We start from the raw sequence: 27,313 nt of genomic DNA, 5'->3' as shown, positions 1-27,313 counted from the left end.
ACCTTTGGGTTGTGTCTACAGGGAACTATAGTGTCTGTTGTGTTTTCTTCCCCTCTCGTCTCATGTACTTTGAAGAGAGATTAAGAGAGATTAAATAAAATATTTGATTTCTGTTGGAAGAGAAAATAAGCAGATATAGAGAATCATTGACTTTACAGACACACACACACACACACACTTTGCAGCATACAGGCAGAACTGCATTCCACTGTGTGTCTGTGTTTTTGACTGTGTGAGCCAGGAGGGACACAAAAGAGTTGTGCTCTAAACCATTATCTGCCATCATTCCCCTGGGCCTCCACTGTCTACGGCTGATCGATCCTGACATAGCTGCTGTGATGCGCTGCGTGTGTTAACGTGTGTGTTAACGTGTGTGTTAACATGTGTGATATAGTGTGTGCGTTGGTATCTGCATTTATTATTCTGTGATTCAATATTTGTGTGTCAGTGTGTGTGACTTTTATAAGTAAAGTGTGTGTAATTGTGTTTGATATTCTGTGTGTGTGTGTGTGTATGTGTGTGTGTGTGTGTGTGTGTGTGTGTGTGTGTGTGTGTGTGTGTGTGTGTGTGTGTGTGTGTGTGTGTGTGTGTGTGTGTGTGTGGCCCCGGTTATTTAGTATTGCTTGCCTAGAGGGGTTTACTAATATTAGCCTGTACGATCATTAACATTTCTAATGAACGCAATTCCATTATTGTTGAGATGAATGAGGGGATGATGTCACAGGCTTTTGATTTATTAGATGAGCGGGGCAATGGTGGGAGAACGGAACGAAAACAAAAACATGATTGAGTTTAGCTCACAGTCCTCTCATTTGAACATCTAATACAATTAGAGTCCATTTCAGGCCTCTCAAATTCAAGTGGCTTCTTTGGGACTGTGATAGCATGAAGACATCAATTTGTCAACGGAAATGAACTGACCTTGTTTAACACTCAGCAAATGGGACCCAATGTGGTATAAGGTGACTGCCATACGTAATGCAAGGGGCGTGGTGCTTTAAATCAATCGTCATCCAATCAACCTGGATCCTATAACTGAAAAGAGCCAGGGACCCAATCAACTGGTCAATAGATGAAACCCGGCTAACATTTATAACCTGCTGCTTGTCCAAGGGAAAAGAAATACCTTGAGACTGGTGTTCAAACATGTTTGTCATGAATATGGGTCATAGGTGTTGTGAGGGGAAGTCCAGTAACAAGCAGAGAGACACTGTAGATGTTGATCTAGCTGTCCATCAGAACAGCTGTCAGTATAGTTGTCCCAGCTGTCCATCAGAACAGCTGTCAGTATAGTTGTCCCAGCTGTCCATCAGAACAGCTGTCAGTATAGTTGTCCCAGCTGTCCATCAGAACAGCTGTCAGTATAGTTGTCCCAGCTGTCCATCAGAACAGCTGTCAGTATAGTTGTCCCAGCTGTCCATCAGAACAGCTGTCAGTATAGTTGTCCCAGCTGTCCATCAGAACAGCTGTCAGTATAGTTGTCCCAGCTGTCCATCAGAACAGCTGTCAGTATAGTTGTCCCAGCTGTCCATCAGAACAGCTGTCAGTATAGTTGTCCCAGCTGTCCATCAGAACAGCTGTCAGTATAGTTGTCCCAGCTGTCCATCAGAACAGCTGTCAGTATAGTTGTCCCAGCTGTCCATCAGAACAGCTGTCAGTATAGTTGTCCCAGCTGTCCATCAGAACAGCTGTCAGTATAGTTGTCCCAGCTGTCCATCAGAACAGCTGTCAGTATAGTTGTCCCAGCTTTGGGAAAACACAACATCCAATCAGTTATTTTCGGTTTTGAAACTGCGCTTGACTTCACCCCCTAACAATGTTCCCTAAAAAATGTATTGGCCTTGTGAGAGGAAACATTATTTTGAGAGGATTCTGTGCAACTTCCAGTGTGCATTATTAACTGTGAACACTGAGGCTGTACCCAGTTTAAGTTGCAGTTTCAGACAGTGGCCAATAGGCTATTGTGGCTATTTAGCATAATGTAGGCCTATCAGAGTGACCTATCTACAAAACTAATGAAGCAAATGACATAACATATCCACATGGATATGGCTGTTGATTATGATATTGCCTACAATAGCCAATATATGGTGTTCAATGTAGGCCTACATTCCATTTTTAACCCATAAGAGTCTAAGCCCTGTCTAAGCTGGGGAATTGTTTTAAGAAGGTCATACCAAGTATCATTTAGCTATTTGATTTTGAATTTTAAGACCACTAGAAATATCCAGAAAATATACAGTACCAGTCAAAAGTTTGGACACACCTACTCATTCAAGGGCTTTTCTTCATTTGTACTATTTTCTACATTGTAGAATAATAGTGAAGACATCAACGCTATGAAATAGTGAATATCGAATCATGTAGTAACCAAAAAAGTGTTAAACAAATCAAAATCTATTTATATTTTAGATTCTTCAAAGTAGCCACCACAGTCTTGGCATTCTCTCAACCAGCTTCATGAGGTAGTCACATGTAATGCATTTAAATTAACAGGTGTGGCTTGATAAAAGTTAATTTGTGGAATTTATTTCCTTCTTAATGTGTTTGAACCAATCAGTTGTGTTGTGACAAGGTATACAGAAGGGGTGGTATATTTAGTAAAATACCAAGTCCATATTATGGCAAGAACAGCTCAAATTTGCAAAGAGAAACAACAGTCCATCATTACTTTTAAGTCATGAAGGTCAGTCAATGCAGAAATTTTCAAGAACTTTTAAAGTTTCTTTAAGTGCAGCCACAAAAACCATCAAGCACTATGATGAAACTGGCTCTCATAAGGACCGCCACAGGAAATGAAGAACCAGAGTTACCTCTGCTGCAGAGGATAAGTTCATTAGAGTTACCAGTCTCAGAAATTGTAGCCCAAATAAATGCTTCACAGAGTTCAAGTAACATATCTCAACATCAACTGTTCAGAGGAGACTGCGTGAATCAGGCCTTCGTGGTCTATTTGCTACAAAGAAACCACTACTAAAGGACACCAATAATAAGAAGAGACTTGCTTGGGCCAAGAAACACGAGCAATGGACATTAGACCGGTGGAAATCTGTCCTTTTGGTCTGAAGAGTCCATATTTGAAATGTTAGACTCCAACTGCTGTGTCTTTGTGAGACGCAGAGTAGGTGAATGGATGATCTCTGCATGTTTAGAGGGAACACTGCTTCCTAGTAACGGTGGAAGATTCATATGTATGAAAACCCATTAAGAACCAGTCAGTTGTATAATTACCTATCACGGTGATAACTGAACTATTTAATGAGAGAGATTTTTGTTTAGCTGATATTTACAGCACATGCTGTATCAACTGTACCACGTCCACTTGTAATCTCCCCGCGCCTTCTTTTTCCTCCATGCCTGCTAGGCTAGCCCAGGCCAGAGCAGCCATGTATCCTCACTGATAGAGGCAGAGCCCATATGAATTAGGCAGGGGATTGGTGGCCTTTTATAATATATAAGTCTGGATGCCATCAACTACCCCTGATCTTCTGCCCCTGAGCAAGGCAGTTTCCTGGGCAACAAAGACGTGGATGTCAATTAAGCCCCCAGCACCTCTCTGATTCAGAGGGTTGAAGGCATTCAGTCGAAGGCATTCAGTTGTACAACTGACTAGGTATCCCCCTTTCCCCATCTCCAACACTCTAGTGCTGCTAACATGCTCAAACAACCACCATAAATCTTAAAGGCTACTGCTTGGAACACAGTAATGAAGCTCTCTATGAGGCTTGACAGACACAGACCAATTCTTCTACTGACCAAACACACAAGCATGCACACACACACACACACACACACACACACACACACACACACACACACACACACACACACACACACACACACACACACACACACACACACACACACACACACACACACACACACACACACACACACACACACACACACACACACACACACACACATATGCTCACAGCTCTTCCTGGAATAGGGCTGTAATATGATGCGATTGCCAGTAAGACATTTTGCCTTTCAACTCTTGAAGGGAATATAATGGTATGTCTGTGTGAAGTTTTTACATGACATAAGTCCATACTGGAGAAGAATAACATGTATAGTAGGTTTGGAGGCATGTCCCTGCTACCGAACATCCAAACTCCATTCCATCTCATATAGCACAAGTGAACAGCAAACCCTGGTTTCAAAAAACAAATAAAGGAACAACTCCCGGTACAACGCTTCTCCCCCATGTGACCTACTTGTTGTGTGTATGTACTGACATGTACGTGGAACTGATAGATGCACACACACACTACATGTTACTGTTTTTAAATGTATATTAATTGTAAAGTCTTTTGTCTGTAAATTATTTTTTGTTATGTGTTGGACCCCAGTAAGAATAGCTGACATCGGCTAACGGGGATCCTAATAAATCAAATGTTATGATGGATAGATTTTGGGGTTGCTTATTTGATGTTTAGGTTGAACCTTCTAAGATAAGCAGTCTGGTGTTAGCTTATCCTGGGACAGAAAGCCTCCATAGGATTTATTCTCCCTGTTATTATTTCAAATCACACAGGTTTTAGTGTCTCACTCTTTCTGATGAGAAAAAAAAACAGACTACATGATACAATGGGAATGACAAAAACATAATCAAGACACTCTCTTTCTCACCACAGACATTCACATCATCTTCCTATTCTCTTGCTGTCACCAAATGTATCCTCCTAATCTGATTCTCTAGCGAGATTAGATCGGAGAAAGTGACCCGGTGTGCTGTGGTCCCTGTCTCTCTTTCTTAAAACCTTGTCGCGGCTATGTCACCTTGTCACGGCTATGTCACCTTGTCGCGGCTATGTCACCTTGTCGCGGCTATGTCACCTTGTCGCGGCTATGTCACCTTGTCACGGCTATGTCACTTTTCCTCCTCCATGTTCTTCTATGCCCTAGGCATGTTGGAACTGCTGCCGTTGTCTGTGACTGTAATTACACTTTTTAATTAAAGAATAACGAGGTCGTTGACACATCTGCAGTGCTTTGAAACAAGCAGAGGGACCACTATGCTCGCTGACACCATATTGTCTCTAAAGCCCTGTTTGAACAGCCGTAGGTTGTCTGTCTCTAACACATGCATGGGTGTGTGTGGGCAGGACCATTCATTCACTGTGCTGTGTTGAACCTGATTAAGGGCTTACTATTTTGTCTGTTATTACTGTTTCTGCCATTTTAGTCTTGATGTGTTCTTCCCCCATAGAGTTTTAAAAACTATTGTGATGTGAACCCGATGGGATATGTTGTACTACTATACATTAAACTACTACATTCTACAATCCAGAAAGAGAATGGAAACCCAAGCTAAAATATGAAAAAGCCATCTCATAGCTGTTAAGAACTTTGAAGTAGTGCTCCTCAATAAATATCTGTTTCACACAGGTATTTTAGGGAAAATGTGAATGAAGTGTTAGAGCCCTGCTTCTCCAGTGAAGCAAATGAGATTCAGTTAGCAGGCTAAGAACGGCTGGCCATAATGTGGAGTCTCTCTCTGGTGCCATCCCTGCAGCACTCTTCTGTGCGGAACTCTTCTTCATTAGTCAGCTAATTGTTGGAGAGGTTGCTAACGGCTACAGCAGATGCTGCTGTTTGCAGCATAAGAACTGTTTCTGGGTATTCCGATTGTAGGAAGTTAGTCACTCGTGACAGACTAGCTGGCCAAAGCTAGACAGCTTTGGTTCTGGGTTCCCAGATTAATAAGAGGTATATGTGGAAGTGTGTCATGTGAAATAAAAGGGCCTAACACACTGTCCCCTTCACCCCTCTCTCAGCTGCCATTTCTGAGAGGGCTTTGATTCCTTATGCAAGCATATGCTAATTCTTCCCCAAACTATTGTTGTGTATAATAATGTGTATTTTTATATGTATATGGGTGTGTAGTTTACTGTGTACATTGTATGTTGATATGTATTGTTGTGCAAAACAGGGCTCATCTGGAAAAGAGACTTTGGTCTCAGCATTGACTACCTGTAAATAAATAAATACAATTAATTTAACCAGATTCCTGTGCTGAGGTTTGAGCTTTTAAACATAAAGAATCTGTTCTTCTAATTAGGCTTGTGAGGAATCCAGATTGGCATACATTCATACTGACCCCAGTATATTGTAATACTGGCACTGAAGGAGCGTTATTCTCAAACCCCACCAAGACTCTGTAATCCGAAGGTTAGCAATGCTAACAAGTACATGTAAAATCCCATAACAAATGCCAGATAAATGCTATTGAGCACATTGTGAACATTTTATACAGTCTCTGATATAAACTATTAGCAGGACAGACATCCCCTGCTCGTAAATTCATACAAGTAACTAGAAAATGCTGCTCACAGTTTGCTGCAATCACAAAACAAATATTAGACCACAAGGCTCTTGATCCAGGAGGGGATACTCTGCTGTTACCAAGATAAGCTTGATTTTGCAAGAAGCTAACCACTTAGATAGATAACTATACTGAAAAAATATATAAACACAACATGTAAAGTGTTGGTCCCATGTTTGATGAGCTGAAATAAAATATCCCAGAAATGTTCCATACGCACAAAAAGCTTATTTCTCTAAAATGTTGTGCACAAATTTGTTTACATCCCTGTTAGTGAGTATTTCTCATTTGCAAAGATAAGCCATCCATCCACCTGACAGGTATAGCATATCAAGAAGCTGATTAAACAGCATGATCATTACACAGGTGCACCTTGTTTTGGGACAATAAAAGGACATTCTAAAATGTGTAGTTTTGTCACACAACACAATGCCACGGATATCTCAAGTTTTGAGGGAGTGTGCAGTTGACATGCTTACTGCAGGGATGTCCACCAGAACTGTTGCCAGATAATTGAATGTTAATTTCTCTACCATAAGCCACCTCAAACGTTGTTTTAGAGAGGCAGTATTAGGCAGTACTTCCAACCGGCCTCAAAACCGCGGACCACGTGTAACCATGCCAGCCCAGGACAGTCACATCCGAGACCAGCCACCCGGACAGATGATGAAACTGAGGAGTATTTCTGTCTGTAATAAAGCCCTTTTGTGGGGAAAAACTCATTCTGATTGGCTGGGCCTGGCTCCCCAATGCGTGGGCCTATGTCTTCCCAGGCCTACCCATGGCTGTGCCCCTGCCCAGTCATGTGAAATCCATAGATTAGGGCCAAATGAATTTATTTTAATTGACGGATTTCCTTATATGAACTGTACATCGGTGAAATTGTTACATGTTGTGTTTACATTTTTGTTCAGTATATCTACTAAATTAGCGAACCAAATGCACAACTGCAGAATATTTAGAAATTGTATTAGTTACAAGATATCTAGCTGTTGTGAATTCCATACAGTAACTAGATCACCTGGTGTGTGCTGCACCACAGTGAGTGACTCACAAAGCTATCTTGTAAACAAACACCATGTGACTGGGGACTACTGGTAAGCATCATAAAGACAAATAATGTGACAAGTGAAAGGAAGAATGCAATCTGCTTTATCTCCTAAAGCATTGTACAAGTTCACTGCAGGTATTTATTTAAAAAGTAGCTACAATTATTCAAATGTATAAAAACTTAAAAGAAAATAGTTTAATTGGTATTGACTGTATTGAAAAACCATCCCGTGGCTATTTCCAAATACCCTGGTATAAGGTATATACAGTTTACCGCCCAAGCCTACTTGTAATGAGTCTGGCTCAAACCAGCCGAACTCACACGTCCATCCAGGGCCGACACCTGGTAACCCCAGGTGACCTCCTTTTTGAGACTCCCAGGAGCCAGGCAGTGCGTGGACCAGGCCGGGCCCAACAGGTCAAGTTTGCCGAGGTGAGGGCCTGGGTCCCTGAGATGAAGGAGGAGTGTGTGTTGAGGATGAATGAGGAGGCCAGGCTTTGTTGGTTAAGACCCAGTAAGGTTAATGTCCTCGTCCAATAGAAATCTAATTAGCATAATTAGACAATCCCAACCCAAATCTGTGAGTTTATGTTTTTTTGCATTGGATGCGTCTCAATCCACCACACCCGCCTATGTTCCACACCCGTGGTGAAAGGTGACAGAGCTAAAACTGTATTTGTCAGACTGAGACATCCCAAAAATTGGTCTTCTCACAAAACCGTCTGTAGCGTCCGAACGGTTTGGCCTAAAACAATACAACCCTTCTATGGAAAGATGAGACTCTCACAAACATACTGGTGTTCTCCGTTGTGCTCTACGACCTCCGCAGTCTTCTGAAGTAGGTACAGCCGATCTGCCAACTTCTGTCTGTTGTGTCCCAACTGTTTGGGCTACACAAACAAGCTAATATGACCCGTTAGTGCAAATGTGAGACTCTCATCAAATACTATATTTTTATTTTTTGGGATTCTTCAAGGGGTCTTAAAATTCAAAGTCAAATGGCTAAATGATCCTTGATACGACCTAGGTTTGTAGAACACCCCCCGCCTCTCGTCTTAGACAGGGCATAGACTCTGATGGGTTAATTAGGGAAATGAAAGAGGCCGGGAAAATGGCCAATGCCAGTGCCAGCATAGTGCTGCCTCTGTGTCCACTCAGGTTTCACTTTCAAAGGGGCAGCCTGCCTTTTGTGGTCCACCTCGCTGTCCAAGGGCTACAGCTAACAGACTCCCCCAGCTCTAGCCTTGTGTTTGGTTTATGTGTTGTTTCCTACCGTTTAGGCACATACTTTTTCTTACAGAGAAGGGGGTTGTTTCAAATAAGTAGTGACTGAAAAGTTCCAGGCAAAGTTAGCAGTTGCTCTGTTCGGTTTGCTTGAATAGACAGGGGGTGCCATAGCTTATACCGTGTTGTTATGCTATCTGAGTGACTCAAACATAACTCAATCAATGCCAGGATATTTTAGGATTGATCTTTTCTAAATACTTCTATATCTGGTTTTAGTTGTTTAAGTTTACACTGGGATCGTTTTACCATCCAGAATATTATTTTCAGAAATGTTTGTAATTTGGAGTGGCGGCAACGATTTAGCAGCATTGAACGCAAACTTTAATATAAATATGTCAGCAATCTAAGCTACTGCCTTTATCTGAGTTGTACATTAACAAACAGGCATTTGTTTTGTGGTCATTGTGGCCATTGTGGGACTAAACTTGCTATTCTTCTCTATAACAAAGGTTGGGTCAAACTGTTTCTGCCTGCAGAGGACGACTCACACTGTGCTGTTCTCTGTGCTGGCATTATATACTGTTCGTTGTTGTCACAGGTGCATGTTGAGTCACCCCCACTATTTTTCCATTAGCTGCTGGAGTCTGGTCATGAGGGCATTGACCTTTTACCCACCTGTGGGGTTTCTGCAACAGTCACCCTACCATGGCTAGTAACAAGTATATGGAAAATGACAGCGGGGGGTTGGGGTTATTGGGTGGATGTATGAACATGGTTTTCATCATAATGATTAAACCATGCATCTGCTAGGTGGCATGTAAGCAAGGGGCAATGCTGACGTCCCACTGTTGACTAGTGAATTACTCAACACTTCTGCTTTTGATTAATGAGGAGAATGAAATCTCCCAATGTTTGAGAGTAATGTGGAGTTACTTCTGCCTGTTCTTCTGAGCTCACAGTACCGGGGTGGAACCAGATCCAGTGTGAGTGTGATTTGTAGCTGTGGGCTGCAGTGTGGACAGTGACAGGTCAGGTCAGGCCTAATGCTGGTTTATTCAGAGGGATGTTTACCTGTCCCTCCCTCCCAGCCAGGACACACACACAGCAACTATAGTAAAAGCATTCCTGTGTTTGTGAAGAGAAAGAGAGCTACAGTGGTTATGATGAGCATACAGGCTGGGGGAGAGGCATGCAGGCAGCTGTCTGTGCTACTTGATGGGGGAGACAGAAACCACAAAATGTTGCTGCTGGGACTGCAGATCATTCACTAGCAGCCTGAAACACATCATGTATTAATAATAAACAGATGAGATATCTTCTGGTTCTCCCTTCCGCCTCCCCTTTTTTGGGGGTCTAAAATATGCCTTCAAATGCATTATCGATGGCGTTAACTTCGGGGTGGAAAATAAAGCTTGTTGCTGTCACAAAATTCACCACGTCGCTGTGTGATCTCATTTGGTGTGAAGCAAGAAATAACATGATTATTGACATTTCAAACATGCCTTTGTTTGATTCTTCTGAATATGACACTGTTGTTGTTTAAGTGATAATGCCCGAGAAGCCGGTGTTTGGAGGATATATTGGCACGTGTATTGTTAGGCCCGAGACAAAGTCGAAAAGAAATGTGAGATAATGTCTAGATGCTTTTTATAGTGGCTGGCTGGGCTGATGAGACAGTGGATTGTGCAGTCAGATGGAACAGAGTAAATGGGCATTTTAACATCATAGATTTAGCCTGTGGCAACTTGTGGAATAGACACCAGCTGGAATGCGGTTTTAAACAATCAGCATTCAGGATTAGATCCTCCTGTTGTTTAATGAAATGTAACGATGGGACAAGATGAACTGTGGCCCATTTGCAAGTACTTTCCCTGTAAAGTTGATGCTTGAAAGAGCAAGCTGGCATTAAAACATATATCTCAAAATATATTTTAAACAGGAAACAGAGGAGTCTTCTGATGTATCGGTTACTCCACTGAGGTGTGTATAGGTTATTCCACTGAGGTGTGTATAGGTTATTCCACTGAGGTGTGTATAGGTTACTCCACTGAGGTGTGTATAGGTTATTCCACTGAGGTGTGTATAGGTTACTCCACTGAGGTGTGTATAGGTTATTCCACTGAGGTGTGTATAGGTTATTCCACTGAGGTGTGTATAGGTTATTCCACTGAGGTGTGTATAGGTTATTCCACTGAGGTGTGTATAGGTTATTCCACTGAGGTGTGTATAGGTTATTCCACTGAGGTGTGTATAGGTTATTCCACTGAGGTGTGTATAGGTTACTCCACTGAGGTGTGTATAGGTTATTCCACTGAGGTGTGTATAGGTTACTCCACTGAGGTGTGTATAGGTTACTCCACTGAGGTGTGTATAGGTTACTCCACTGAGGTGTGTATAGGTTATTCCACTGAGGTGTGTATAGGTTACTCCACTGAGGTGTGTATAGGTTATTCCACTGAGGTGTGTATAGGTTATTCCACTGAGGTGTGTATAGGTTATTCCACTGAGGTGTGTATAGGTTATTCCACTGAGGTGTGTATAGGTTATTCCACTGAGGTGTGTATAGGTTATTCCACTGAGGTGTGTGTAGGTTATTCCACTGAGGTGTGTATAGGTTATTCCACTGAGGTGTGTATAGGTTACTCCACTGAGGTGTGTATAGGTTACTCCACTGAGGTGTGTATAGGTTACTCCACTGAGGTGTGTATAGGTTACTCCACTGAGGTGTGTATAGGTTATTCCACTGAGGTGTGTATAGGTTACTCCACTGAGGTGTGTATAGGTTATTCCACTGAGGTGTGTATAGGTTATTCCACTGAGGTGTGTATAGGTTATTCCACTGAGGTGTGTATAGGTTATTCCACTGAGGTGTGTATAGGTTATTCCACTGAGGTGTGTATAGGTTATTCCACTGAGGTGTGTATAGGTTATTCCACTGAGGTGTGTATAGGTTATTCCACTGAGGTGTGTATAGGTTATTCCACTGAGGTGTGTATAGGTTATTCCACTGAGGTGTGTATAGGTTTATTCCACTGAGGTGTGTATAGGTTATTCCACTGAGGTGTGTATAGGTTATTCCACTGAGGTGTGTATAGGTTATTCCACTGAGGTGTGTATAGGTTATTCCACTGAGGTGTGTATAGGTTATTCCACTGAGGTGTGTATAGGTTATTCCACTGAGGTGTGTATAGGTTATTCCACTGAGGTGTGTATAGGTTATTCCACTGAGGTGTGTATAGGTTATTCCACTGAGGTGTGTGTATAGGTTACTCCACTGAGGTGTGTATAGGTTATTCCACTGAGGTGTGTATAGGTTACTCCACTGAGGTGTGTATAGGTTATTCCACTGAGGTGTGTATAGGTTATTCCACTGAGGTGTGTATAGGTTATTCCACTGAGGTGTGTATAGGTTATTCCACTGAGGTGTGTATAGGTTATTCCACTGAGGTGTGTATAGGTTACTCCACTGAGGTGTGTATAGGTTATTCCACTGAGGTGTGTATAGGTTATTCCACTGAGGTGTGTATAGGTTATTCCACTGAGGTGTGTATAGGTTATTCCACTGAGGTGTGTATAGGTTACTCCACTGAGGTGTGTATAGGTTATTCCACTGAGGTGTGTATAGGTTATTCCACTGAGGTGTGTATAGGTTATTCCACTGAGGTGTGTATAGGTTATTCCACTGAGGTGTGTATAGGTTATTCCACTGAGGTGTGTATAGGTTACTCCACTGAGGTGTGTATAGGATAATCCACTGAGGTGTGTATAGGTTACTCCACTGAGGTGTGGTTATTCCACTGAGGTGTGTATAGGTTACTCCACTGAGGTGTGTATAGGTTACTCCACTGAGGTTATTCCACTGTGTATAGGTTATTCCACTGAGGTGTTTATAGGTTACTCCACTGAGGTGTGTATAGGTTACTCCACTGAGGTGTGTATAGGTTATTCCACTGAGGTGTGTATCGGTTATTCCACTGAGGTGTGTATCGGTTATTCCACTGAGGTGTGTATAGGTTACTCCACTGAGGTGTATATAGGTTACTCCACTGAGGTGTGTATAGGTTACTCCACTGAGGTGTGTATAGGTTATTCCACTGAGGTGTGTATAGGTTCCACTGATTCCACTGAGGTGTGTATAGGTTATTCCACTGAGGTGTATCGGTTATCCACTGAGGTTATTCCACTGAGGTGTGTATAGGTTATTCCACTGAGGTGTGTATAGGTTACTCCACTGAGGTGTATATAGGTTACTCCACTGAGGTGTGTATAGGTTATTCCACTGAGGTGTGTATAGGTTATTCCACTGAGGTGTGTATAGGTTATTCCACTGAGGTGTGTATAGGTTATTCCACTGAGGTGTGTATAGGTTACTCCATTGAGGTGTGTATAGGTTACTCCACTGAGGTGTGTATAGGTTATTCCACTGAGGTGTGTATAGGTTACTCCATTGAGGTGTTTATAGGTTACTCCACTGAGGTGTGTATAGGTTACTCCACTGAGGTGTGTATAGGTTACTCCATTGAGGTGTTTATAGGTTACTCCACTGAGGTGTTTATAGGTTACTCCACTGAGGTGTTTATAGGTTACTCCACTGAGATGTGTATAGGTTATTCCACTGAGGTGTGTATAGGTTATTCCACTGAGGTGTGTATAGGTTACTCCATTGAGGTGTGTATAGGTTACTCCACTGAGATGTTTATAGGTTACTCCACTGAGATGTGTATAGGTTATTCCACTGAGGTGTGTATAGGTTATTCCACTGAGGTGTGTATAGGTTACTCCATTGAGGTGTGTATAGGTTATTCCACTGAGGTGTACAGGTTACTACATGGAGGTTGGGATATTGCATTATCACATTTATGCGGCACAAGACCCCATCGAAAACTAGATGGTATATTTAAAAGGTGTTGTCCTAAAAATTCCAATTATACAAACATGTTATGCTCACTTTCGTGTGCGGTATTGAATTGGATTCTTGCATGATTTGGTCAGTGGATTGCAGGCAGCACAGCACACAGGTCTCAACCACACAATTTATTGTTCTGCCAGAGATGCAGACTGTTTCAGCAGCCATTGCCACTGAGTGGAGGCAGCTGTACATTGTATTTATGACAAGATCAGGTAGGCCAGGCAGGTTTCAGCCCTGAGTTCCAATGGGGGTTCCCTTGGCTCTCATTTGAACCCTTGAATTCCCCCCATGCCTCCCCGTACTCTTTCCCAGTGATTCCTTGTTCTGCAAGTACCCGGTCGGCCCATATCAAAAGACTTGCTGCATGGCAGTATGTTTGAATCAAACCACAATCGACGGATACATTTTTCATTCCTGGCCATTCTGGAAGAAGGAAATAATGTGTGGAACCAGCCTTTTCTTCTTAGATTAAACTCTTATGCTTTTAGGGTTTATTTTTCCTGCTCTGTTTGAAGTGGGGGATAATATTATTTTGGGAAAGCGTTTCATCTCCAAAAGGCTTGCTGATTAAAAACTGTGAGGGTCTGAGAGATCCTCAAGGTGCTGCCTCTCATCTCTCGGCCTATCTGTGTGTGTGAGAGAGAGGGTTCATGGGTATATTGGTAAACGTGAGTTTGTGTGCGACTCTGTGGGGTGCTGCAGTGTACGAAAGTGTGTGTGTGTGTGTGTGTGCGCGCACACATTTGTGTGTGTTTGTGTCTTCGTGTGTGTTTCCTTTAAGTGAGATGTAGGTGCCAGTGGCGTCTGTCCTGTCTCACTCATGAGGCTCTCTGCTCCTTCTGCTTAGATCACCTGGGGAGAGGCGCTTTAACTGCAGCCCTGTGTGTGTGTGTGTGTGTGTGTGTGTGTGTGTGTGTGTGTGTGTGTGTGTGTGTGTGTGTGTGTGTGTGTGTGTGTGTGTGTGTGTGTGTGTGTGTGTGTGTGTGTGTGTGAAATCTGCCTGTCTGTTAATGATCCATCTGCGGCATAATTGCAGGCATGATAAGTTAAACAAATACTTAATCCAGTTAACTATTTAACGTATACTCTACATCAGATCCAACTGTCTTCTCATCTCCACACTTTGTTAATAACTTGTATTACCTTTCACACATCATCTGAGTGATTATGTGGATTTATAAATACTACAATTATTCTCGTGTGTGTGTGTGTGTCAGGGGTTTAGGATGTTCTAGTTCGTGTTACATTAGATGCATGTTGACAAACTACACAGTGTGCCTCAATGACCTCCATCTCAGTGGAAATAAATAACCCCTATTTCACAACCTTGCTGTTTTCTGCTGATGGGAATTGTAAAGTGCTTTGCCTTAATCTCCCTGTTAAGGCTGGAGTTAGATGATTGTTATCCTTTTAAGAAAAATGTAATAAATATTGCTATTTAATGCAGGAAACCAATCGCATCCCTGCTAAGATGAGGGAACCTTTAGTAGTGTAAACCAATCGCATCCCTGCTAAGAAGATAGTACCTTTAGTAGTGTAAACCAATCGCATCCCTGCTAAGAAGATAGTACCTTTAGTAGTGTAACCAAATCGCACCCCTGCTAAGATGATAGTACCTCTAGTAGCGTAACCAAAGCAGCACCCCTGCTAAGATGATAGTACCTCTAGTAGCTTAACCAAAGCAGCACCCCTGCTAAGATAATAGTACCTCTAGTAGCGTAACCAAAGCAGCACCCCTGCTAAGATGACAGTACCTTTAGTAGTGTAAACAAATCGCACCCCTGCTAAGATGATAGTACCTTTAGTAGTGTAAACAAAACGTACCCCTGCTAAGATGATAGTACCTTTAGTAGTGTAACCAAAGCAGCACCCCTGCTAAGATGATAGTACCTTTAGTAGTGTAAACAAAACGTACCCCTGCTAAGATGATAGTACCTTTAGTAGTGTAACCAAAGCAGCACCCCTGCTAAGATGATAGTACCTTTAGTAGTGTAAACAAATCGCACCCCTGCTAAGATGATAGTACCTTTAGTAGTGTAAACAAAACGTACCCCTGCTAAGATGATAGTACCTTTAGTAGTGTAACCAAAGCAGCACCCCTGCTAAGATGATAGTACCTTTAGTAGTGTAAACAAATCGCACCCCTGCTAAGATGATAGTACCTTTAGTAGTGTAAACAAAATGCACCCCTGCTAAGATGATAGTACCTTTAGAAGTGTAAAGAAATCGCACCCCTGCTAAGATGATAGTACCTTTAGTAGTGTAAACAAATCGCACCCCTGCTAAGATGATAGTACCTTTAGTAGTGTAAACAAAATGCACCCCTGCTAAGATGATAGTACCTTTAGAAGTGTAAAGAAATCGCACCCCTGCTAAGATGATAGTACCTTTAGTAGTGTAAAGAAATCGCACCCCTGCTAAGATGATAGTACCTTTAGTAGTGTAAACAAATCGCACCCCTGCTAAGAAGATAGTACCTTTAGTAGTGTAACCAAATCGCACCCCTGCTAAGATGATAGTACCTCTAGTAGCGTAACCAAAGCAGCACCCCTGCTAAGATGATAGTACCTCTAGTAGCTTAACCAAAGCAGCACCCCTGCTAAGATGATAGTACCTTTAGTAGTGTAACCAAAGCAGCACCCCTGCTAAGATGATAGTACCTTTAGTAGTGTAAACAAATCTCATCCCTGCTAAGATGATAGTACCTTTAGTAGTGTAAACAAATCGCACCCCTGCTAAGATGATTGTCCCTCTAGTAGTGTAACCAAATCACACCCCTGCTAAGATGATAGTACCTTTAGTAGTGTAAATAAATCTCATCCCTGCTAAGATGATAGTACCTCTTGTAGCGTAAACAAATCTCATCCCTGCTAAGATGATAGTACCTCTAGTAGCTTAACCAAAGCAGCACCCCTGCACTTATTGCTCTCATTGCACTGTTAGTATTGATCATTTCTTAGGGACTATGCTTGTTTGTTCATGCTATTGTTTTTTATCCCTTATTGTATTCCCACTCACTCTGAATAAGGGACCGGGCAGCAACTACATGACTATGGCAGGAGCTTGCTGTGTGCTGTCTGTGAGGGTCTCGTCTCATGCTCTGATCCTATTCCTCCACTCCAGGTCAGTGACGGACCCCCGGGATGGAAAGCGCGTTGCCCTCAAAAAGATGCCCAACGTCTTCCAGAACCTCGTCTCCTGTAAGAGGGTCTTCCGCGAGCTGAAGATGCTGTGCTTCTTCAAACATGATAATGTGAGCGGGTGGACAGCCTCCCTCCTCCCACCTCAATGTCAATGCCCTCCCCTCTTTTGATCCCTCCCTCTTTCCTTCTCTTCCACCTGTCACCGCCGAACCTTGTTTCTTCCTCTCTGTCCTTTCCTATTCTCTCTCTCTCTGATCCCTCTCACCCTCGGCTCCCTACAGACGTGCCTGACCTCCTCTCCTCTCCACAGGTGCTCTCGGCTCTCGACATCCTACAGCCTCCACACATCGACTACTTTGAGGAAATGTATCCTTAGACTGGCCACAATGTCATTGGTTATGTGGCCTGTATTCATCAAACCCCTTCCTTCCAGTCTCACAATCGTAGGAATTTAAAACAACCTCTTGCACATATTCCATGCAATTTTTTTAAGCAGCTTTGTTAGCTATCAGTGAATCTCCCAGGCTGCTGGTTCCTTCCACAGATTAAAGCGGACAGACTTGTTTGCTGTAGATTAAATCTGACCTTGTTGCATTGTTTAGATGGGATGTCTTGTGTTGTGTCATTGCTGCTAAATTGGCTCAGCCCGTATGGAGTCAGTCCAGATCCAGTCTGAGACCTGCTGGAGATTGTAGACTCTGTCTCTCTATCCCCTATTCCCAGTGAAGTCTATGTCTGCTGAGGTTGTTAAAATGGTGAGATTTTACTGAGCTGTCTCATTGACATTATTTTGCCTCCAGGAGTGACAGTTGGGGCGTGGGAGGAGACCGGAGGCAAGGAGCTGTGCTTGCTGATTCAGTGGGAGATAGATAGGGATGATCTACTAGCAGGTAGCATCTACCTCCTTTTCACTCTTATAGGTGGTTGGGGGGGTGGTAGTTTGGCTGTTTGTTTACCCACCACTATCCCCCATATAGGTGCTCATCAGTCGACAGCACTATCAGTTGGAATCAGGTGACTGACTAACTGACTATGGTAGCCTTGGAAAAAGGAGTTGAGCCTGCTCCCATTCTGCATGTTCAGGGTGAAGGGAAAGGCACAAGCCTGTCACCAACACCTTTAGTTATCTTTTCCTTGGCGTCCCAGCACTTAACTGCCTAATGGTTTATTTTGGGTGGAGGAGGATGAGGAGGGTGGATAGAGGGAAGGACACGTCCCATTTAGTTTCCTTTCGTATTTCTAATATTTCCTTGATGGGCTAGAATTGGAGGAATGAGGCTTGAGGCTTTCCGAGCTTTCTCGGTAATCTAGCATATAATTTAATCATACAAATTACACGCTGCTCCCCCGTATTGAACTGGCTGCCGGTCACTCCATATGCTCTTATAAGCCCTTCCCTATTTTAGATCTCTCTAAACGAAGTGGGCTTTCTTTGGTTCTGTCTTGGCAGCCTTTCTAGTGAATTATGAGAGAAAGAATAGAAACAAAACCCACTTTGTCTTTATTAGCTGAGAGATTTATTTACCTCTGTATTTTTTTGACGTTACTCATTCGTCATAGTGATTATTTGCTTTGCTCTTAAATGTGTGACATTCTGCTGCTTTTCGACTCACTTTAAAGCACACAATGGAAGCCCCTAAATAGTGTACTGTATAGCAGCGTTTCTCTGTGTGCTTTTTGATACTAGAATATACAACAACAAGAACGACTGGGATATATGCTGTGCTCTCGCGTGCAACTTCTGCCTTTGAGAGTGTTATGGGGAGTGGTGGCATATTGAACTCAGGCGGTTTATTTGAAGGCAGGCAGGGTCCCTATCTTTCTCTCCACTCTCTCTCTTTCTCTCTCTCCTTTTATATCTCTCATTCTCTCTCTCTCATGGCATGTTTAGCAAAGCAAGGAAGATGAGGATGTTGGGGAGCTAGGAGGTTTTACCGGGAGTGTTGTCACACACCTTCCCTGGAATCGTTCCCATCTCCACAGACAGCAGGCAGACAGGCATGCAGGCAGGGCCCTTGGCAGGAGCAGCAGGACAAAGCTCTGGAGAGCCGGAAGGTAGACCAGGAATAGGCTCTGGAAACAGATATGTCATCTGGATTGTCTCTCTCTCTCTCTCTCTCTCTCTCTCTCTCTCTCTCTCTCTCTTTATTTTCCTGTCTCTCTCTTTCTCTGTGTGTGTCTCTCTTTCTATCTATTTGCTTTGTTAAAATCCCCAGCTACAATAAATGCAGCCTCAGGATATATGGTTTACAGTTTACATAGAGTCCAGTTAAGTTCCTTGTGTGCCAGCTTGGTGTCTGCTTGAGGGGGAATGTACACCGCTGTGACGATAACTGCCGAGAATTCTCCTGGAAGGTAATATGGCCGGCATTTGATTGTAAAGAATTCTAGGTCGGGTGAGCAGAAGGACTTGAGTTCCTGTATGTTGTTATGATTACACCATGAGTCGTTATTCATAAACACCCCCGCCCTTCCTCTTCCCAGAAAGGTGTTTATCTCTGTTGGTGCGATGCATGGAGAAGCCCAGTGGCTGAACCGATTCTGACAACATATCCAGAGAGAACCATGTTTCCGTAAAACAGAGAATGTTACAATCTCTGATGTCTCTCTGGAAAGCAACCCTTGCTCGAATTATGTCTACCTTGTTGTCAAGAGACTGGACATTGGTGAGTAGTATCCTCGGGAGCGGTGGGCAATGTGCACGTCTACGGAGCCTGACCAGGAGGCCGCTCCATCCGCCCCTTAGATTCATTGTCCTGGGTGGTGGTTCAAACAGATGATCCGCTTCAGGAAAGTCGTATTCCTGGTCGTAATGTTGGTAAGTTGAAGTCGCTCTTATATCCAATCGTTATTCCCAGCTGTATGTAATTAGATTTAAGATTTCCTGGGGTAACAATGTAAGAAATAATACATAAAAAATAAAATACTGCAAGTTTCCTAAGGACTCGATGCGAGGCGACCATCTCTGTCAGCACCATCTTTTGAAGGTCAGATAGAGGAGAGGCGTTGTATTGTGAGGTGTTGTTTTATTAGTGTTTTAAAGCTTATTTTGCTATTTGCCAGAGTAATTTAAGATGGAATCGAGTTTCATGTGATCATGGCTCTGTATAATACTGTGCGTTGCCTTGAATTTGCGGACTGTGAAGAGACTCCTGGTGGGGTAAGTATGTATTTTAGAGCAATATGTAAGTTGATTATTCAAACAATTTTGACATTTCAATACAATAATATTTTTCACAAAAACAAGAATTTCTTAGTTCTGTATGTGAAGCTAAGTGGAAAGTGTGCAGCTCTGTTTTGAGCCAGCTGCAGCTTCTGCTTTTTTATAACAGACCCTCCCCATCTTCACAACAACTTTGTCAATATGACTTGACCATAATAATTGACCATCCAATGTTATACCTAGGATTTTAGCTTCCTCAACTTACTCAATGGTCACACCATTTCTACACAACTCCAGTTGAGGTTTAGGTCTCAGAGAATGTTTTGAACCAAATACATTGCTTTTAGATTTAGTTATATTTAAGAGCAGTTCTGAAACTGGCTGTAACTCCTTATTTAGAATTTCAGAGCTCACTGGCTTTGGGTGCTGACACGTTTGGAATGATCCGCATACATAGTTATTCTACACTGAACAAAAATATAAACACAACATGAAACAATTTCAAAGATTTTATACTTTGGTATATGTTATGATAGCAACGTATGCTAAAGCTGTTATTCAATGCAGTTCCAGCCAGCACAGCTCGCCGACTGTCATGGAAACCTGGCTAGCTTTATAGCTAGCAGCTAGGCTAACTGCTTCACTAAGCAGCAGCTCTTCAGACTTTAGGGTTTGGCAGTATCCCAGGACAGATAGTAGTGGTCCCAGCAACTGAGCATAACCCCATCACAATATTTAAATTAAACAGGTAGGTTAGTTAATAAATGTTTGTCTCTTCAAGAAAACACTTTTCCAGACACTTTAAAAAACAAACCAAGCTCTCTAGTTTTGCTCTGATGACGTTGTACATATGCTTAGTGACGTGGACACAAGGAACTTGAAGCTCTCGACCCGCTCCACTACAGCCCTGTCGATGGGGCCGTGCTCGGCCCTCCGTTTCAGCTCCTTTGTCTTGCTGACGTTGTGGGGAAGGTTGATGTCATGGCCCCACACTGCCAGGTCACTGACCTCTTCCCTAAAGGCTGTCTCATCGTCATTGGTGATCAGGCCTACCACCGTCGTGTTGTCAGCAAACAGCAAAATATTTAGTTGCATATGCAACTAAATTGGTTGTAGTTTAGAGCCCTGGTAGGGGTTGAGGCCTGTAGCTCTGCCAACTTGTGATAATTTCCTCTGTGGGGTTTGGTGTGCATGCTTTTTTTCTCTGTACTTTTGTGGGGGGTAAGCACCCCCTCATCTCATTCTCCAGCCTGGTTAAAAAGGTTAACATGCGACCAGAATGTATTTTACCACCTACCAACACCCTTACTAGTCCGGCTACTTCACTCTCTCATCTCACCATTTTTGTTCAGAGGTCAACATTATGGTCTTCCACTAAGGGTTATCTCCAGAGTTATCTGAGCCAACGTGTCTCCACTTGACCCCAGTCCTTATCTTTACCATGGCAGTCCTTGACTATGTTCATTACCTCACACACACACACACACACACACACACACACACACACACACACACACACACACACACACACACACACACACACACACACACACACACACACACACACACACACACACACATACATCATGGAAGGCTAGTGAATTACTGACACAGCAACAGGCTATTTATAGACCTCAACGTGACATGGCATGGTGCTATCACAACCTGCCAAGAAAACGAGAGAGTGAGAGAGCATGTTCAAGGCAACCACATGCCTGCCTGCTTTTCACATTGTCAGGAAACTTGGACTTGGCTATTGAATCTAATCCCCAGGCTTATATTTGGTTGACCACTGCTGTTTCTATTTTCTAGAATTCCTAGAAATACCCCTCTGAAAAATTATATTATCCTGCTGAAATGTCTTACTGAAATACCTATTCTGGAAATGGGTGGCTAATCTGCATAGGCTCTGTAGCTCTGAGTAGTGTGGTGTGTTTGACTGAGGTCTGACAGCATCTATGTGTCAGATATATAGTGAGTCATTTGCTGTTCCGGAAGTGACTGTACCTATTTTCGTATAAAGGTCTCTGCTGAAGTTGCTTGCGTGCATGTATGAATGAGAAGGAGCGAGAGGTCTGACACACCCCTTCTGTCATTTGTGTGTGTGCGTGTGTTTGTTAAGCACCCACGGTAGAGTACTGTAGGCTGGTGTGGGCTCCGTCTTGGTCTGCTCTGTCAGAACAGGAATATGAATGATCTCCACAGATCTACACGCTGGTTATTATGTAGAGGGGCTGTTTTTAATCAGGTAGCATATTAGAGTGAATACGCTCTTCTATCCAAACACACAGTTAGACCTGCGTAGCCTGGTAATAATTAAACTGCTCCTGACACAGGAAGACATGATTACAGCCTGATGTACTACACCGTTGGAAGAAGGGGGAGAGGGACACTCACAGGCAATTAGATTAAATGTAAATATGGATTTAGGAAGACGTTTCAGGTGCTTCATTACATTACTTCTAATGCTCATGGTCGTTATTATGAAATGGATGGACATGCTTGGATTTTCATCATGAAACAAAATGACTCATCCCAATGCACAGTGCCATACAATAGAAGGATGTGTCGTGTTCTGCTACAATATGACCTTTAATGGAGGGGGGTTCTCATCTTCCACTGTCATTTAAACAGGGGAAACCCGAAGAGGTCTGAAAATGTCTCTTAGGTTTCCCCTTACCTCACCTTGCCAATGTGTGTTTACATTAGTACTTTGCCTCTTCCCTCCCTCTCCTCTCTTCTGTGGGTTAGTCATACAGGGAGTGGGAGGGGTGACACCTTGACATACAGCAGACCCCAGGTGCCTCTCTGCCATTTCCCACTTCTCGAATGCGTTGGTTGGCATAGTAACAGGTAACCAGAGCCCTCTGGGAGTGTGTTCTGCGCCAGGTCACATGGTTAAAAGGGGAAGGATTGCTCACAGGTGGCCAAGCCAGGGATGCCATAGCCGACACAGACTAACCCAACTAGTTTATACACAGAATAATACTGGAGCTTCAGTGTAGAAGTATATAACGAGCTATCTTAGTTCACAGGCATCTACCCTTTACATACAGTTGAAGTCAGAAGTTTACATACACTTAGGTTGGAGTCATTAAAACTTGTTTTTCAATCACTCCACAAATTTTTCTTAACAAACTATAGAATTTGCAAGTCGGTTAGGATATCTACTGTGTGCATGACACAAGTAATTTTTCCAACAATTGTTTACAGACAGACTATTTCACATATAATTCACTGTTTCACAATTCTAGTGGGTCAGAAGTTTACATACACTAAGTTGACTGTCCCTTTTAACAGCTTTGAAAATTCCAGAAAATTATGTCATGGCTTTAGAAGCTTCTGATAGGCTAATTGACATAATTTGAGTCAATTGGAGGTGTACCTGTGGATGTATTTCAAGGCCTACCTTCAAACTCAGTGCCTCTTTCCTTGACATCATGGGAAAATCAAAAGAAATCAGCCAAGACCTCAGAAAATAAATTGTAGACCTCCACAAGTCTGGTTCATCCTTGGGAGCAATTTCAAAACACCTGAAGGTACCACGTTCATCTGTACAAACAATAGTACGCAAGTATAAACTAGAGGTCGACCGGTTATGACTTTTCAACGCCGATACCGATACGGATTATTGGAGGACCAAAAAAGCCAATGCCGATTTTTTAAATTTTTTATTTGTAATGATGACAATTACAACAGCCCTGAATGAACACTTATTTTAACTTAATATAATACATCAATAAAATCAATTTAGCCTCAAGTAAACAATGAAACATGTTCAATTTGGTTTAAATAATGCAAAAACAAAGTGTTGGAGAAGAAAGTAAAAGTGCAATATGTGCTATGTAAGAAAGCTAACGTTTCAGTTCCTTGCTCAGAACATGAGAACATATGAAAGCTGGTGGTTCCTTTTAACATGAGTCTTCAATATTCCCAGGTAAGAATATTTCAGGTTGTAGTTATTATAGGTATTATAGGACTATTTCCCTCTATACCATTTGTATTTAATTAACATTTGACTATTGGATGTTCTTATAGGCACTTTAGTATTGCCAGTGTAACAGTATAGCGTCTGTCCCTCTCCTCGCTCCTCCCTGGGCTCGAACCAGCAACACAACGACAACAGCCACCATCGAAGCAGCGTTACCCATGCAGAGCAAGGGGAACAACTACTAGAAGGCTCAGAGCGAGTGACGTTTGAAACGCTATTAACGCACGCTAACTAGCTAGCCATTTCACTTCGGTTACACCAGCCTCATCTCGGGAGTTGATAGGCTTGAAGTCATAAACAGCGCAATGGTTGAAGCACAACGAAGAGCTGCTGGCAAACGCACAAAAGTGCTGTTTGAATGAATGTTTAAGTGCCTGCTTCTGCCTACCACCGGTCAGTCAGTTACTTAGATACTTGTATGCTTGTAGGCTCAGTCAGATTATATGCAACGCAGGACACGCTAGATAATATCTAGTAATATCATCAACCATGTGTAGTTAACTAGTGATCATGATTGATTGTTTTTTATAGGATACGTTTAATGCTAGCTAGCAACTTACCTTGGCTTACTGCATTCGCGTAACAGGCAGTCTCCTTGTGGAGTGCAACGAGAGAGAGGCAGGTCGTTATTGCGTTGGACTAGTTAACAGTAAGGTTGCAAGATTGGATCCCCCGAGCTAACAAGGTGAAAATCTGTCGTTCTGCCCCTGAACGGGGCAGTTAACCCACCGTTCCTAGGCCGTCATTGAAAATAAGAATGTGTTCTTAACTGACTTGTCTAGTTATATACAGGTTATAAAAAATACAAATAAAAAATCGGCGCCCAAAAATACCAATTTCCGATTGTTATGAAAACTTGAAATCCTCCTTAATTATTCGGCCATTCCGATTAATCTGTCGACCTCTAGTATAAACACCATGTGACCACGCAGCCGTCATACCGCTCAGGAAGGAGACGCGTTCTGTCTCCTAGAGATGAACGTACTTTGGTGCGAAAAGTGCAAATCAATCCCAGAACAACAGCAAAGGACCTTGTGAAGATGCTGGAGGAAACAGGTACAAAAGTAGAAGCACGGTGGCTAGGAAAAACTCCAGAGAAAGGCCAAAACCTAAGAAGAAACCTAAAGAGGAACCAGGCTATGTGGGGTGGCCAGTCCTCTTCTGGCTGTGCCGGGTGGAGATTATAACAGAACATGGCCAAGCCCGTCTGGTGTTCAACCTTCCCAAGTTCTCTCACGTCACCCCGCTCCTCCGCTCTCTCCACTGGCTTCCAGTTGAAGCTCGCATCCGCTACAAGACCATGGTGCTTGCCTACGGAGCTGTGAGGGGAACGGCACCGCAGTACCTCCAGGCTCTGATCAGGCCCTACACCCAAGCAAGGGCACTGCGTTCATCCACCTCTGGCCTGCTCGCCTCCCTACCACTGAGGAAGTACAGTTCCCGCTCAGCCCAGTCAAAACTGTTCGCTGCTCTGGCCCCCCAATGGTGGAACAAACTCCCTCACGACGCCAGGACAGCGGAGTCAATCACCACCTTCCGGAGACACCTGAAACCCCACCTCTTCAAGGAATACCTAGGATAGGATAAGTAATCCTTCTCACCCCCCCCTTAATGATTTAGATGCACTATTGTAAAGTGGCTGTTCCACTGGATGTCAGAAGGTGAATTCACCAATTTGTAAGTCGCTCTGGATAAGAGCGTCTGCTAAATGACTTAAATGTAAATGTTCAAATGTTCATAAATGACCAGCATGGTCGAATAATAATAAGGCAGAACAGTTGAAACTGGAGCAGCAGCACGGCCAGGTGGACTGGGGACAGCAAGGAGTCATCATGTCAGGTAGTCCTGGGGCATGGTCCTAGGGCTCAGGTCCTCCGAGAGAGAGAAAAAAAGAGAGAAGGATAGAATTAGAGAACGCACACTTAGATTCACACAGGACACCGAATAGAACAGGAGAAGTACTCCAGATATAACAAACTGACCCTAGCCCCCCGACACACAAACTACTGCAGCATAAATACTGGAGGCTGAGACAGGAGGGGTCAGGAGACACTGTGGCCCCATCCGAGGACACCCTCAGACAGGGCCAAACAGGAAGGATATAACCCCACCCACTTTTCCAAAGCACAGCCCCCACACCACTAGAGGGATATCTTCAACCACCAACTTACCATCCTGAGACAAGGCTGAGTATAGCCCACAAAGATCTCCACCACGGCACAACCCAAGGGGGAGCGCCAACCCAGACAGGATGACCACATCAGTGAATCAACCCACTCAGGTGACGCACCCCTTCCAGGGACGGCATGAGAGAGCCCCAGTAAGCCAGTGACTCAGCCCCTGTAATAGGGTTAGAGGCAGAGAATCCCAGTGGAAAGAGGGGAACCGGCCAGGCAGAGACAGCAAGGGCGGTTCGTTGCTCCAGAGCCTTTCCGTTCACCTTCCCACTCCTGGGCCAGACTACACTCAATCATATGACCCACTGAAGAGATGAGTCTTCAGTAAAGACTTAAAGGTTGAGACCGAGTTTGCGTCTCTGACATGGGTAGGCAGACCGTTCCATAAAAATGGAGCTCTATAGGAGAAAGCCGTGCCTCCAGCTGTTTGCTTAGAAATTCTAGGGACAATTAGGAGGCCTGCGTCTTGTGACCGTAGCGTACATGTAGGTATGTACGGCAGGACCAAATCAGAGAGATAGGTAGTAGCAAGCCCATGTAATGCTTTGTAGGTTAGCAGTAAAACCTTGAAATCAGCCCTTGCTTTGACAGGAAGCCAGTGTAGAGAGGCTAGCACTGGAGTAATATGATCAAATTCTTTGGTTCTAGTCAGGATTCTAGCAGCCGTATTTAGCACTAACTGAAGTTTATTTAGTGCTTTATCCGAGTAGCCGGAAAGTAGAGCATTGCAGTAGTCTAACCTAGAAGTGACAAAAGCATGGATTAATTTTTCTGCATCATTTTTGGACAGAAAGTTTCTGATTTTTACAATGTTATGTAGATGGAAAAAAGCTCTCCTTGAAATGGTCTTGATATGTTCTTCAAAAGAGAGATCAGGGTCCAGAGTAACGCCGAGGTCCTTCACAGTTTTATTTGAGACGACTGTACAACCTTTAAGATTAATTGTCAGATTCAACAGAAGATCTCTTTGTTTCTTGGGACCTAGAACAAGCATCTCTGTTTTGTCCGAGTTTAAAAGTAGAACGTTTGCAGCCATCCACTTCCTTATGTCTGAAACACATGCTTCTTGCAAGGGCAATTTTGGGGCTTCATCATGTTTCATTGAAATGTACAGCTGTGTGTCATCCGCATAGCAGTGAAAGTTAACATTATGTTTTTGAATAACATCCCCAAGAGGTAAAATATATAGTGAAAACAATATTGGTCCTAAAACGTGACCTTGAGGAACACCAACATTTACAGTTGATTTGTCAGAGGACAAACCATTCACAGAGACAAACTGATATCTTTCCGACAGATAAGATCTAAACCAGGCCAGAAC

General features: G+C 43.1%; 1 protein-coding gene across 1 annotated transcript in view; it reads left to right on the top strand.

Annotated features, from left to right (window-relative positions):
* The window catches only part of LOC135553072 (serine/threonine-protein kinase NLK-like), a 94,208-nt gene that overhangs the window by 23,037 nt on the left and 43,858 nt on the right, over positions 1-27,313 (top strand). The window contains exons 2-3 of the mRNA XM_064985162.1: positions 16,642-16,771; positions 16,972-17,027. Coding sequence (XP_064841234.1) covers positions 16,642-16,771; positions 16,972-17,027 — 186 coding nt within the window. The remainder of the gene's footprint in view (positions 1-16,641; positions 16,772-16,971; positions 17,028-27,313) is intronic.

Source organism: Oncorhynchus masou, chromosome 13 (assembly GCF_036934945.1).
Source record: "Oncorhynchus masou masou isolate Uvic2021 chromosome 13, UVic_Omas_1.1, whole genome shotgun sequence".
NCBI lineage: Eukaryota > Metazoa > Chordata > Actinopteri > Salmoniformes > Salmonidae > Oncorhynchus > Oncorhynchus masou.
Note: the sequence above shows the minus strand (reverse complement) of the source record. Positions and strands in the feature narration are given on the sequence as shown.